This window comes from Corythoichthys intestinalis, chromosome 5 (genome assembly GCF_030265065.1).
Source record: "Corythoichthys intestinalis isolate RoL2023-P3 chromosome 5, ASM3026506v1, whole genome shotgun sequence".
Taxonomy (NCBI): domain Eukaryota; kingdom Metazoa; phylum Chordata; class Actinopteri; order Syngnathiformes; family Syngnathidae; genus Corythoichthys; species Corythoichthys intestinalis.
The window spans coordinates 19758595-19772954 of NC_080399.1; the positions used below are offsets into that span (position 1 = coordinate 19758595).

The following is a 14360-nucleotide window of genomic DNA, read 5'->3' on the forward strand; positions in this document are numbered from 1 at the left end:
TTCTGCACGGCACTTTCCCATAGGACCGTGTTCTGCACGATATTGCCCGAATGGCTGATCCTAGGATGAAATGTTTGCTTGCTTGTTGTGGCAGTGAGTCATGCTGCCACGCCTACTTTGAGATTAGCTGGTAAGGATGAACGATCATTCTTTGTAAGGGACTCGCCTATCTGGGGGCCATGACATCATCCTTATCTCCAGCTGAGGAGAGGATTGACAAGAGGGAAGCCCATCCAATGGAGCCCCACAAATCTAATGGGAATTACCGAGATGCAAAAATAGGGTTTGACATGGGCGCGGCTGGAGCCAAATTCTCAAGGTAGATCGGTCGGCTTTGGGGGGGTATCCTAGGACCCCCACCACCAGTGTGTCAGATGAGGACAGAACTAACGCGGGGGCCTTTCTGTTGCGCTGTAATCAGAGCGTATAAGCCTGAATTAAACTGGCCTGTGTTCCATCTTCACTCAGAAACAGATGACTCTCTTGCAGCAATGTGCCAAGAAAAGCATACAGAGTAAAGGCTTGCAGATTAACCGTCTATAGCACAGCCCGATGTGGAGGTGTATGGTGAATGTTACACATGTTGTAGCCTGAAAGCAACGTCCGGATGTACGTCAAGCATAGAGTAGAGAAAAGGAGACTGTGTTTGTGTGGGTTTCAATGTTTCCTTACCTTATGGCAATGGTGCACAGCGGAGACTATCTGCCTAAAGAAGTGTCGCGTCTCTCGCTCACTCAGGCGCCGCCGCTCGCTGATGTAGTCGTACAGTTCGCCCTTGCTGGCATACTCCATAACTATCACGATCTTGTCCTTGTTCTCGAACACTGAGGGACAAGTCAGGAAAACACTTGGTCACAGTGTGTCTCCGCACTAAATATTATTAACAGAAAAACACTTGGTCACAGTGCGTCTCTGCACTAAAAATTAGTAACAGATGAGACAAAAGGACTATATATTGTACATGTCAAAAAGACAAATTTCCCTTTTAAATCTGAATAGCATACTTCTCCCATTGAGCCACCTAAACCCCACCTCATGCGTCTGGCGCAACAGAGTAGGGAGGGACTGTTAACTCAATCAAGAGTGCTCCTTGGGGAAGGCGGGTCAGTGAAAACAGACCGGCCGAAGGATTTCTGAAACGGACGCTCTGCCGCCGTGTCAAGTGATGCCCTCGACACATCACACATCAACATCATGTCACCACATTTCTCAACTCCCTCGCACATTCCCGAACGCAGACACGGAGCCGTTCATCTGATAGCTCGTATGAAGGATTGGACAATAATGCAGTGCGACTACACAGCGTAGGTGTCAGTAAGTAAGTCACAGAGTACTGCCTCATTTTCTCCTCATTCATTATCATTTAACTTATGATATCGTTAACAGTCACCAAGAGTTCATCCTTTTTTTACACATTAAATTTACAGTGCCTTTCTCATCTTTTAATTCAACTTTCTTAACAAATCAAAAATCTTTGGGTTGCACACATCAAATACAGTGAGGCAAATAAGTATTTAGTCAACCACCAATTGTGCAAGTTCTCCTACTTGAAAAGATTAGAGAGGTCTGTAATTGTCAACATGGGTAATCCTCAACCATGAGAGACAGAATGTGAAAAAAAAACTGAAAATCACATTGTTTGATTTTTAAATAATTTATTTCCAAATTAGACTTGAAAATAAGTATTTGGTCACCTACAAACAAGCAAGATTTCTGGCTGTCAAACAGGTCTAACGAGTTCTAACGAGGACTAACGAGGCTCCACTCGTTACCTGTATTAATGGGACCTGTTTTAACTCATTATCGGTATAATAGACACCTGTCCACAACATCAGTCAGTCACACTCCAAACTCCACTATGGCCAAGACCAAAGAGCTGTTGAAGGACACCAGAGACAAAATTGTAGACCTGCACCAGGCTGGGAAGACTTAATCTGCAATAGGTAAATCGCTTGGTGTAAAGAAATCAACTGTGGGAGCAATTATTAGAAAATGGAAGACATACAAGACCACTGATAATCTCCCTCGATCTGGGGCTCCATGCAAGATCTCACCCAGTGGCGTCAAAATGATAACAAGAACGGTGAGCAAAAATCCCAGAACCACACGGGGGGACCTAGTGAATGACCTACAGAGAGCTGGGACCACAGTAACAAAGGCTACTATCAATAACTCAAATCCTGCACTGCCAGACATGTCCCCCCGCTGAAGAAAGTACACTTCCAAGCCCGTCTGTGGTTCGCTAGAAAGCATTTGGATGATCCAGAAGAGGACTGGGACAATGTGTTATGGTCAGATGAAACCAAATTAGAACTTTTGGTAGAAACACAAGTTCTCGTGTTTGGAGGAGAAAGAATACTGAATTGCATCCGAAGAACACCATACACACTGTGAAGCATGGGGGTGGAAACATCATGCTTTGGGGCTGTTTTTCTGCAAAGGGACCAGGACGACTGATCTGTGTAAAGGAAAGAATGAATGGGGCCATGGATCGAGAGAGTGAAAATCTCCTTCCATCAGCAAGGGCATTGAAGACGAGACGTGGCTGGGTCTTTCAGCATGACAATGACCCCAAACACACAGCCAGGGCAACAATGGAGTGTGTTCGTAAGAAGCATTTCAAGGTCCTGGAGTGGCCTAGCCAGTGTCCAGATTTCAACCCCATAGAAAATCAGTGGAGGGAGTTGAAAGTCCATGTTGCCCAACGACAGCCCCGAAACATCACTGCTCTAGAGGAGATCTGCATGGAGGAATGGGCCAAAATACCAGCAACAGTGTGTGAAAAGCTTGTGAAGAGTTACAGAAAACGTTTGGCCTCCGTTATTGCCAACCAAGGGTACATAACAAAGTATTGAGATGAACTTTTGGTATTGACCAAATTCTTATTTTCCACCATGATTTGCAAATAAATTCTTTAAAAATCAAACAATGTGATTTTCTGGGTTTTTTTCCACATTCAGTCTCTCATGGTTGAGGTTTACCCATGTTGACAATTACAGGCCTCTCTAATCTTTTCAAATAGGAGAACTTGCACAATTGGTGGTTGACTAAATACCTATTTGCCCCACTGTATATCGAAAGATACAGTGAGAAGCAGTTTCATCCTTTTGGATGGCCCTAGTGTGTCATTTGGTGACGCTGAGGTGTTAAAGTCAAGGACTGACACGGTGGCAACAACAAAGTGAGTCATGTTTCTTCATATTCCGCAGTTTGATTTTCCCACACAACGGGGTCACTGGGGGTGAGGGGCTCAGCTTTCCCGCACCCTTGAGTGAGCACCTTCATAGCCTGTCACGCTCCCCCCCTCTTTTCCCCCTTCCCGGGGTCCTTTTAAAGATATAATCCTCTGCAAAAACACACAGTTGCTGAATGATGGTAATGCTCCCTGATTGTGACTGTCTGGACGGTTAGGAAGTCATAGACTGGATGTTGGGGGGGGGTACTGCAGAACGGGCCTTCTGATTGGTGGACGGAGCCGTTGCCCGGCCTGACATGCACCGTGACCTGACCTACTGCTTGATGTGCACATTCTCAGCTTGCACTCCAGTTTACCTTTGACCCCTGTTGCTGGACTAAATACCTGGCTTACATAACTTGGGATTTCTAAATCATACTAAACTGTCAATCAAATGGGCTTTGTTCATCCCTCACATCTGAACAATGAAAATTAGGAGAGGGAACCTCTTGGTACCTCATGATAAGATACGATTTGCGATACAAAGCTCACGATAACGATGATCTGACAATATGGCGATACAAAGATTATCGATACATTTGTTAGGAAATCATTCTAGGATATTCTACAAACAACTACCCTAATAAACAGAAGAACAAGCTTATGCTGTGAATTGGTTTATCACTAGTAGACGTCCAATCCAATGGGAGGGTGGCAATCTAATGGGAGGGTGGCAGCGAATGAACATTTGTTCATTCGCTGCCATCCCTCCCACTTCAAACGGATTGAACGTCCATGGCCGTCAGTGGCAGTCAATGCCAGGCAATGAGGTAATTTTGGGACATCTAGGGTCATTTACCTGTTGATTTTCAGTTACGTCCTGTTGATTTTGGGGTATTTTATGGGTCACTTCCTGTTTATTTTGAGTGACAGAACAGGAAGTGACTTGGGAATCACCCAAATGAATAGGCAGGGACTCAAACTCAACAGGAAATGACCTATAAATGCCCTAAAATGAACAGCAAGTGACCTGTAAATGCCCTGAAAATCAGGCAGAATGACTGTGAATGCTCTGGTTTCGAATGAACGAACGTACCCAGTCTAAATGGATTGGGTGTCAAGCACCATCAATGCAGCCTTAGAGTTAACTGAGACACAATTACAGTGGAAGATTTTGGTAGCAACTTGTTTGTTCCTTTTTTAAATTATTTATTTTTAGACATTTGACACCTTTTTAAAACGATATCTTGATTCTTGGCAGGAGCATATCGATAACCTTTTGGGATACAAAGTATCACGATATATCACCATTTCGATATTTTGTCACACCCCTAATGAAAACCTATTGTTGAAGCGCAAAAAGAAGCCAGGCCCTATCAAATGTGTAAAACAAATAAACATCCTGCATAACGAGTGGTGTCATATGGTATTAAAGCTAAAACTAAAAAAAAAAAAAAAAAAAAAAAAAAAAAAAAAAAAAAAAAAAAACAGAAAAAAAACATGCTCAACAGAGTCCATCCTTGTACTGGGTTTTCTTGAAAACTCTACAAATTTAGGTGTATTTGGCATAAGAGCTTAAATTATAGAAAGTCCTTGGTTTATGTAAGCTCTATTAGCTGAATGTATTCAATGCATACTTACAGTAAATATTTGTATGATGAAAGGAAGAGACTACAAGTATTTACTAGTAAGAAGAGACTACAAGACACAAGTATTCCTATCTTATTTCAAATTTAATATCAAACTGCAATTTATAATGTTTTGTAATACATTTTGTTCTGTTCAACTGCTCAAGCCTCGTATGGAAAGCGACGTTGGAGGCATCAGCTTGTTAATGTCTCCATGTCCAACCATAATTACGCCAGTAACGTTTTAGTTGCATGTGGCAATTTGTGCACTTACAACACTATGAGCTTTGAGTGTTTTTTTTTTATAATGAGGGGAGGTGGCAGTGAGTTACAACAAATCTTCTGTTAAAAGTGCTGCACAGCATGCTGATGGATGCAGTATGTGAGTGTGGAAAGGGTGTGGTAAACCTCTTGTCTTCGCATACAGTGGTTTGGCTTCACACATTTTGTGCCGGATACACAAAATTTGGAGGCTTCATTTACGTGTATGCAGCGGGTGCACACTAGTGGAGCAACTTTCTGGTGGAGTCACACTTACAGCGCTTAGGGAGTATATAAAGCAGCTGCACTTTAGCCCTCCAGTTGACTGCCTGCTGGCACGCTCCCATGATAAACACTGCAGTTTATTTGTATGTGTCCAACAGATAACAACCTGAGGACTTTGAAACGTAACAAAAGGACAGTAGTTCGACCAGTTTGGCGCCTGGCATACAATTGGTTGCCAGGCATTGTATCAGGGCAGCTGTCAAGAATCGTGTTGCCGTGTTGACACTGGTATAAAAATAGCCAGGAGCCACAAATCAAGTGAAACTGCCTTGCGTTGCTGTGCTTTGTGACTTAATGGTTGGCGCCCAGGCCAGGACTACATTATGATGTTGAAAGAATTCAATGGGAATTGTCCAATCTTTGACAATTGCCATTAATTGCAATCTCTAGGGTTAGGGCATTCAAAAACTAATGATGCAGTCTGGGGACGTGTATTTTTAGATACACATATACAGTATGTTATACTTTAATGCATTGTGGCTTTTTGTTCACATGCAAATGTCATTCAGGGTGGAGACTTTCACAAGACTCTTTTACACTCTGGTTTTGCAGACCCTGCAAAAGTGCTTTAAATTTCAAATGTCAGCATTTGCGTGTAAAAGTTTTCCTTTTCCACTACGTGCAGGATCGAAAGTGTCGTAATGTGCTTCAGATTTGGCTCAGAAAACAGACGGCATATATGCTTTAGCAGAAGTTTGTTAAAAAGCCAATGTACTCTCATTTTTTTAAGTAAGGAAGATTTTATTTTTACAAATACCTGCAGACTTAGCATAACCTGTCGTGGAGGTTTTGAGATCGACAGAGTTGCTTCCTGGGGTAGATGGATGTTGATATTGCTTCACGGTAAGACTTCAGGTCTTTCCTCTCTCTCTCACAGATAACCAATGGACAGGAGTCAGACAATGTGCTGGCCGGGGGGACAGGGGTCAATCCAACTCACACACAAACACACAGCCCAAAGTTGCATATGGGCAAACACACACATGCATACAAGACACACGTGCAACTTTCACAAGTGCAGTCTGGTTCCCAGCTGCAGTTGTCTTTTAAGTGTCAGCAGATGTCTGGCCCAGAGATCAAGAAAGGGGATGAGACCTCTCAGATGTGGGAGAGGCAATCCCTCGGAATGCCGAACCTCCTATACGTTTAAACACCACACACGTGCGTGCACGCATCCGTGCTCACAAAGGCCTCTGAAAACTTTAAGAGGCGCAGGCAGATAAGATGAATAACATCCCATTCACCGGTCTTTTAAATGACATCTGCATATCATAACATGAGAATCCTACAAGGGAGAACATGTGCATTTGTATTCATGTGCTCTCAAGTGTGTGTGCCAATTTGTCGTGTGCATTCGCACGCTTTCAGACACTCACCTTCATATATAGAGATGATGTGCGGGTGACGGAGTGATGACATGATCTCGATTTCGCGGCGGATGTGAACCATGTCCTGCTCGTCCTTGATCTTCTCCTTTCGAATAGACTTGATTGCCACCTGTGCAGAAAGTAAAGAACACTCTTTATCTGATAAAAATCTATAAGTTAGGCAGTGAGATCATGAGCTATAGTGGAGGTAAAAGATATATACTATATACTTTGAACCATGGTGTTTTCCACCTAGAGGACTGAAGTGTATGAGCAATCCTGAACACATTATCAGCTGCCATATTCAACAGGTTAATCCTTTATAGAGCACTCATTTAAGTCACTGGCTACAGTTGACGGGGCTTAACGTCCAATCCATTTTGACTGGGAGTGGCTGGCAGCGATCCTAGTCAAAATGGTTTGGACTTCTAGCACCGTCAATGGCACTGAAACATGAGTATGAATGGGCAGTCCTCCCAGTTTAAATGAATTACGGTAGATGTCTATCGTTGTCAAAGCCAGGGCAATGACTTACATACTATTTTTTTTAATGGAAGATAATAAAGAAATATATAATCTTTAGGGGCATAAACAGAGCGTATTTCTGTTTTTATTCATTATCTCCGCCAGTAGGTGAAACCTACGGAAACCGGAAGTTATGTATTTGGTTCCGTATGTCTGTTTTACTGTTTATCTATGTTTTTCCCCAAGAAAACAAATAAAGGGATTATTATCAAACACACAGGATATACTGTATTTGTAATATGAAATGATAGAGGTAGTGTCCAAGGTCACAAAGGTCAGAAAAGGAATTTCCCGAAAATTGATAACACATTAGCCTATTTAACTCAAATTTGCAGGGTAAGTGATGACAAAGACGAAGGGTCAAAGGTCAAAGAGGTCAGAAATATGCTGATGCTTTGAATGGCTGTTTAGGTGGTTTGCTCTTTCAGGGTGTGCCTTTTGTTTTAATTTGATTTTGTTGATATCATTTTATGAATTTAAAAATGCACTTTCCTATTTAAATAATAACAATATAAAAATATCAAAAAATACAATAATTATTAATAATGAAAGATAAACCCATAAAAAAAGTTATACTTAAGACCTGGCGTCCACACGGTATCCTCTTATTTTTGGTCATGTATGCTACGCTTCTATACCAAATGTTAATATTGTGCCCTACATGACCCAAAATGTTCACGTATGTGGAAGTCAAGTCTTAATGGGATTTTTTTTTTTTTTTTTTTTTTTAATCAATTACCAAACATAGTCTCTTGCCCTATAAAAGGTTAAAATTATTCATTTTTCAGTACTCTATGAAAAGGTAATTAGGACATTTTTTGCTCACATTGCTTGAATAGTTCTGCTGTCATAATACCCATAAAAATGCAAATAGAAAAAAAAAAACGTGCACTGCAGTACGACAACAAAATGATCAATGTAGCTTATCAATGAACTTTACACCTGTATGTGTGATGAACTTTGCATTAACTGTCCTATTTGTTGTGACTTTGGCTGATTAACTAAAGACATTATTGCCTTTTAAAGCTTTTAGCTCCCCCCTCGAGTGGTCCTTTTGTCACGACATGGGGTTCTTTGACCCTATCAGTCGCCGCTGCTGACACAGAGGCAAGATGAGTCAAATGAAGAGATGTCATTCACACAGTGTAATTTACTCAGCATCATTTCAAGTATAGAGCAAAATGAGGGTGCTGGCCTATAATGGAGGCTTGCTTTGTGCTCTTCAGGTGCCCCCCCCATTGCCCCCCAACCACTCCCAGTCTATATTTAAACAGGTATTAGTCAGCGTCATCCTTTTGAGATGAGAGGGGAGGAAGATTCACAAGGGGAGTTTCCATAACTGTCTAGCTGGGAGCAGCAACAAAAATGAGGAGCGGAGGTTTTATCTTAATTTTTGCAAGGAGGTCACAGGCGATACAAATGCACTGACCATGTTTCCTCACCTGTCAGAGTCCTTGAAAGGAAAGTAAGCGACTAAGCTTGTCACTAAGCTTATTTCTGTTGTTCCATTTTTGGAAGGACAAAAAACCCCCCAAAAAACGCTTTGCCATTTCAAGAGCGTGACGTGCTGGGACTTTGTTTTTAAGGAGGATGGATGTCTCCTCAGCTCACCAACAGTGAGGTCAAATTGTTGCCGCAATGATTCCATGCACCAATGGCACAATGCTACCATGCACGTGCCAATCCTCAGACCTATAAGCAATCCTTAAATAAGAGGCTACTCCACATAAACGAATAAAATACATAGTTGTGCTCATCACTGTAATTGCAGCCTAAACATTCTTGCATGAAGTCCTGGCATTCCTTTGAAGAAGTCGCTGTACAGTCCGTTCGCTTGTTAGTTTAAACTTTTGTCCTCTGCTATCTTAGTTGGAGTCTTGTGAGGAGCCCTGCTTTATACGCCATGCGGCCCAAACCACAGGCAGTAGCCAGTGCCAAGCTAATTATCGTGTACATCAATAAAAATAACCCCAAACCGGAATGGTTCTCTTCCAGGGCAGGCCTTGATTACATAGAATTGAAAGCAATGATACTATAAACAACATTGTGCCCCAGGGGTCAAGGCACTATGTTCACAATTAGCAAAAGTTGTTTGTGTTTCTTCCATTTTTTCTTTTTTACCTTATTAGATTTACAAGCGTTTTATCAACGAAATGCGGCGTAGCAGAAGATGAGTCATCCTCCTGATTTTATTAAATCAGGAATTCACTAATTTAGGAAATACCTGAATAACGACCAATAAAAGTTTTTTGTGTGCTTTCTAACAGAGGGGAGCAATCCATCTTGAACCATAATGATACTAATTCAGCACCACAATGCTAACCAGTTGAATGAGCATGTAGGCCCACAAAAGGGCCTTGAGAGAAAGCCAGGTATCTGTTGTCTATCTCCTCATGTCCTCCCGCCCTGACCCCGATGTGGATCATTAAACAGGACCGCAGACCATCCACTCGCCAGCTGGCTCACACGGCTACGCTTGTCCTTAAGTGGAACCCTATTGCCGTCACTCAGTCAACAAGCGCAACCCCACGGTGCACAATGGTTCCTGCCAGGTATGGGGCCGACCCCCCGCCCAGTTTGCAAAAGCGTGTTTGAAGTGAAAGTTAGTGCTTTGCTTCACTGGAGCCTAATGTCTTCTTGTTCATTCTCAAACCATTAAAACCGATGAAGGATTGATCTCGAGCTCGCCCATCCCAGTATTTTCTAAAAGTCTCCGGCGTCTGTTATGTATTGTATTGGGCTTGAGTCACAGATCGTGGCAAGGGGGAGGAAGAGACCCGTCGCTCTTGCGGAGAAATGTATTCCCAAACGAGCCAAAGATCGTAATACCTCATCAACGGCGCTGCACAGAGTCGAGGAATGTCAGTGTTTTCCCTTTCCGTACCTCTCCATTGTTGAGAGATGATGTAATGTGATGCTTTAAGATTGTATCAACAAAATGCTGTTATTCTTTGAAGAGAGGTTCTCCTTGTTGGGGGGGTCACCCTATTACCCAATTTTCAGTCATGTCATCTGCTGATCACCTTTCTGGTTAGTCGAGTGCATACCATAACTGACTTCAAGCTAAAAACTTACGGTTTGTTTATTTCATGTTTCACGCACAGTTAACAATTGCTCTGCGACTGGAAAGAATCCAAAGCAGATACAGTTTTGATGCAGATCTGGTCCAAAGTGTGAACCTGGGATTTTATCAACTCAGTTACAGTCTACTTACTTTGGGAACAAGTGGGGCAGTGCTCCAGCAGAAAGAGTGGGGAAAAGTTTACTATAAATTTGATTTGGCAACAAATTGTAATGTTCAGAATTTGCATGTAAAGAACTGGAGTACAGCAGTATCTCCCAAAAGCAAAATTCAAAACTTGCATTCTTTTAAGACTGTGCCAAAGGTAGCATCGTAACGCCACACCAGAGTTTTTCCAATTCGAAGGCTCATTGAATGCGGCATTATTATTTTCATGTTCAGGATAATTGCACGCGCTAGAGACTACTCCAGATGACTAAAAGCAAAAGGCACATGACAAGCTGAAGTTGTGCCCAGTCAATCACCTGGTGATTGATGGCATTGAGTGGGACTTACTCCCATACCAGTGCAATGTGAAACACTATACTACAAACACCTTATTTGAACCCAGAGCACCAGATATTTTCAACTTTGTGGGACCTTGAAATCTTTAAAGTTACAATATGGCGTTAATACATTGTTGGCTGGTTCCTATGAAATGGTGCAACGCCTGAATCTGCTATACAACAGCTAAAGATTTGATTGCGGCCTTGGCTGAGGTTGTCAGTCACTCCAGTTCCCTGCTGTGACTGTTCCTTTCATCTGTCTCTCGCTATCACCGCAACCTTTTCAACTTAGTCAGTTGACGGCAGCCACCATATTAACACACGCACGCCTGTCTCACCACTCCATAAAACCGTGAAATGAAACCCAGAGCGTGCATAAACACATGGGTGTGTGTCAATGCGATCCCCCTGATTAATTGTGCTTCATTCGGCTTCAGATTCCCACTCAACATATGGCTTTAGAGATTAAAGCAGACAATCGCTCACTTACACTTTCGCCGATGTGCCTGGATCATCCTTCTTCCTCAAGTGTCGACAGGCCTTTCTATGAGCTTGTTATATACATTTTTCTACTTGCTTTCTCAGGTTTTGAAGCGAGGATGAGGACGTGCACGTGCGTGGGATGTCCATTACATAACGGTTTCACCACAGTTTATGCTGTACCTGGCGAGCGACTACAAAGAGCCTCGCCATTGGGTTCAGAGGTCAGGTGCAATTAAACCGGATATACAATGGGGCAAATAAGTCTTTAGTCAACCAGTAATTGTGCAAGTTCTCTCACTTGAAAATATTAGAGAGGCCTGTAATTGTCAACATGGGTAAACCTCAACCATGAGAGACAGAATATGGAAAAAAAAAAAAAAACAGAAAATCACATTGTTTGATTTTTAAAGAATTTATTTGCAAATCATGGTGGAAAATAAGTATTTGGTCGATACCAAAAGTTCATCTCAAGGACTTTCAACTCCCTCCACAGATTTTCTGTGGGGTTGAGATCTGGAGACTGGCTAGGCCACTCCAGGACCTTGAAATGCTTCTTACGAAGCCACTCCTTTGTTGCCCTGGCTATGTGTTTGGGAACAAAGACCCAGCCACGTCTCAACGTCAATGCCTTTTCTGATGGAAGGAGATTTTCACTCAAAATCTCTCGATACAGTGGGGAGAACAAGTATTTGATACACTGCCAATGGGAAAACCCATTGACAGTGTATCAAATACTTGTTCTCCCCACTGTACATGGCCGCATTCATTCTTTCCTTAAGTTTACACGGATCAGTTTCCACCCCCATGCTTCACAGTGGGTATGGTGTTCTTCGGATGCAATTCAGTATTCTTTCTCTTTCAAACACGAGAACCTGTGTTTCTACCAAAAAGTTCTATTTTGGTTTTATCTGACCATAACACATTCTCCAAGTCCTCTTCTGGATCACCCAAATGCTCTCTAGCGAACCGCAGACGGGCCTGGACATATACTTTCTTCAGCAGGGGGACACGTCAGGCAGTGCAGGATTTGAATCCCTGGCGGCGTATTGTGTTCCTCATAGTAGTTTTTGTTACTGTGGTCCCAGCTCTCTGTAGGTCATTCACTAGGTCCCCCCGTGTGGTTCTGGGATTTTTGCTCACTGTTCTTGTTATCATTTTGATGCCACGGGGTGAGATCTTGCATGGAGCCCCAGATCGAGGGAGATTATCAGTGGTCTTGTATGTCTTCATTCCATTCCATTGATTTCTTTACACCAAGCGTTTAACCTATTGCAGATTCAGTCTTCCCAGCCTGGTGCAGGTCTACAATTTTGTCTCTGGTGTCCTTCGACAGCTCTTTGGTCTTGGCCATCGTGGAGTTTGGAGTGTGACTGACTGATGTTGTGGACAGGTGTCTTTTATACTGATAATGAGTTAAAACAGGTGCCATTAATACAGGTAACGAGTGGCGCATGGTTAGACCTCGTTAGACTTCGTAAGAAGAAGTTAGACCTCTTTGACAGCCAGAAATCTTGCTTGTTTCTAGGTGACCAAATACTTATTTTCCACTCTAATTTGGAAATACATTCTTTAACAATCAAACAACGTGATTTTCTGTTTTTTTCCCCACATTCTGTCTCATGGTTGAGGTTTACCCATGTTGACATTTACGGGCCTCTCTAATCTGTTCAACTAGGAGAACTTGCACAATTGGTGGTTGACTAAATACTTATTTGCCCCACTGTATGTGTCACATGAGATGTCCTTCAGTCATAAAGGCTCATGCATTGTTATTGTTGTAGGAAAATACAATAGGATATTTCAATTAGTGTAACTGAGTTTTAAGAAGCCAAACTGGAGACGCTAATTATTTTGAGGGAGAAATACAGTAATTAATGCATTTCAAACTTGAGTTAACTGTATTGTATGTATTTGGGGGTTTGTTCGTTTCCTGCAAAGCTGATATCTTTTTGCATAATTTGGCGGGGGAAAGCAATATCAACATCTTAAGAGGGCTGCTTTCTAGTGAGTAATCATACTCCGGCTCCCTGTAAGCCAAGCATGAGCTCACCCACTATCTGCATGAGATACCACAAGTATACGTTGCGCAATTTAATGAGCAAAACATGTCACAGTGAAACTGCGGCAACGTCAATAACAAAACAAACTGAACCATGGAGAGAAGGCCAGGGGCTATGAAATATTGGTGGGGTGACGGTGGAGATGGGGAGTGGGACAGAGGAGGGAGGGAACGCACTGGTGACCTAAATTTAGTTACCCCTGCCCTTGGTATTCTCAGCTCATGGAAAGTTCCTCATGTCCTGCCAGGTTGGGCATGTGGGGTCAAATTTTGCCACACAGAAATAATCGGATGTGCGGTTCTGCTAGAACGTCGTACATCTCAAATGTGATGACACGGTCGTCAAGTGAGGGAAATGTGTTATGCATATACAAACAATGGAGGGGTATTTTGCATTGTCTCTTTTGTATGACGCATGAAGTGGCAGTCAGGTTCAATATTTTCAGAAATGTATTGCATTGCCTCTCATAAGTGCAAATGTCTATGAGATTGTGGTAGCTGGTGTTGGGGTGTTTGCGTGTGTGTGTGTGTGTGTTTTGGGAAGGGGGGGCAATGAGCCCGGTTTGCACTTCAGCATCTGGTGGTGGGGGCCCTGCGTTGGCTGAGGCGTGTGTGCAGTCGGTCCCATGGGTAGTTTGGAGTAGGAGTGGGGAGATCCCCAAACAACAGTGACTGGGCATGTAAATGCAGATTACAGACAGCAACAGATTTTGGTTAAGTATTCACACTGTACTTAAGTAATTGTGCATTTACACTCCTGGTAAATAGATTTTTGAAAACAAAAAATAACAAAACAGTAAAAGTAGATGTACATAGCATAGTCAACACCTGAAGCAAATAAAGTACTGTCTAAGTAGGGGTGGGAACCTCTTGGTACCTCACGATATGATATGATTCGCGATACGAAGCTCACGATAACGATCTCACGATATAGCTATACAACGATAATCGATACATTGGTCAGGAAATCATTCTAGGATATTCTACAAAACAACTAATAAACAGGAAAA

At 42.5% G+C, this 14360-nt stretch overlaps 1 protein-coding gene across 3 annotated transcripts in view; it reads right to left on the minus strand.

Annotated features, from left to right (window-relative positions):
• Positions 1-14360, minus strand: part of nuak1b (NUAK family, SNF1-like kinase, 1b) — a 38873-nt gene that overhangs the window by 8921 nt on the left and 15592 nt on the right. For all 3 annotated transcript variants that reach the window (XM_057836808.1, XM_057836809.1, XM_057836807.1), the window contains 2 exons: positions 6726-6846; positions 673-824 (listed from right to left, as the gene is read on the minus strand). In XM_057836808.1, the coding sequence (XP_057692791.1) occupies positions 673-824; positions 6726-6798 (225 nt within the window). In that variant the 5' untranslated portion in view covers positions 6799-6846. The remainder of the gene's footprint in view (positions 1-672; positions 825-6725; positions 6847-14360) is intronic.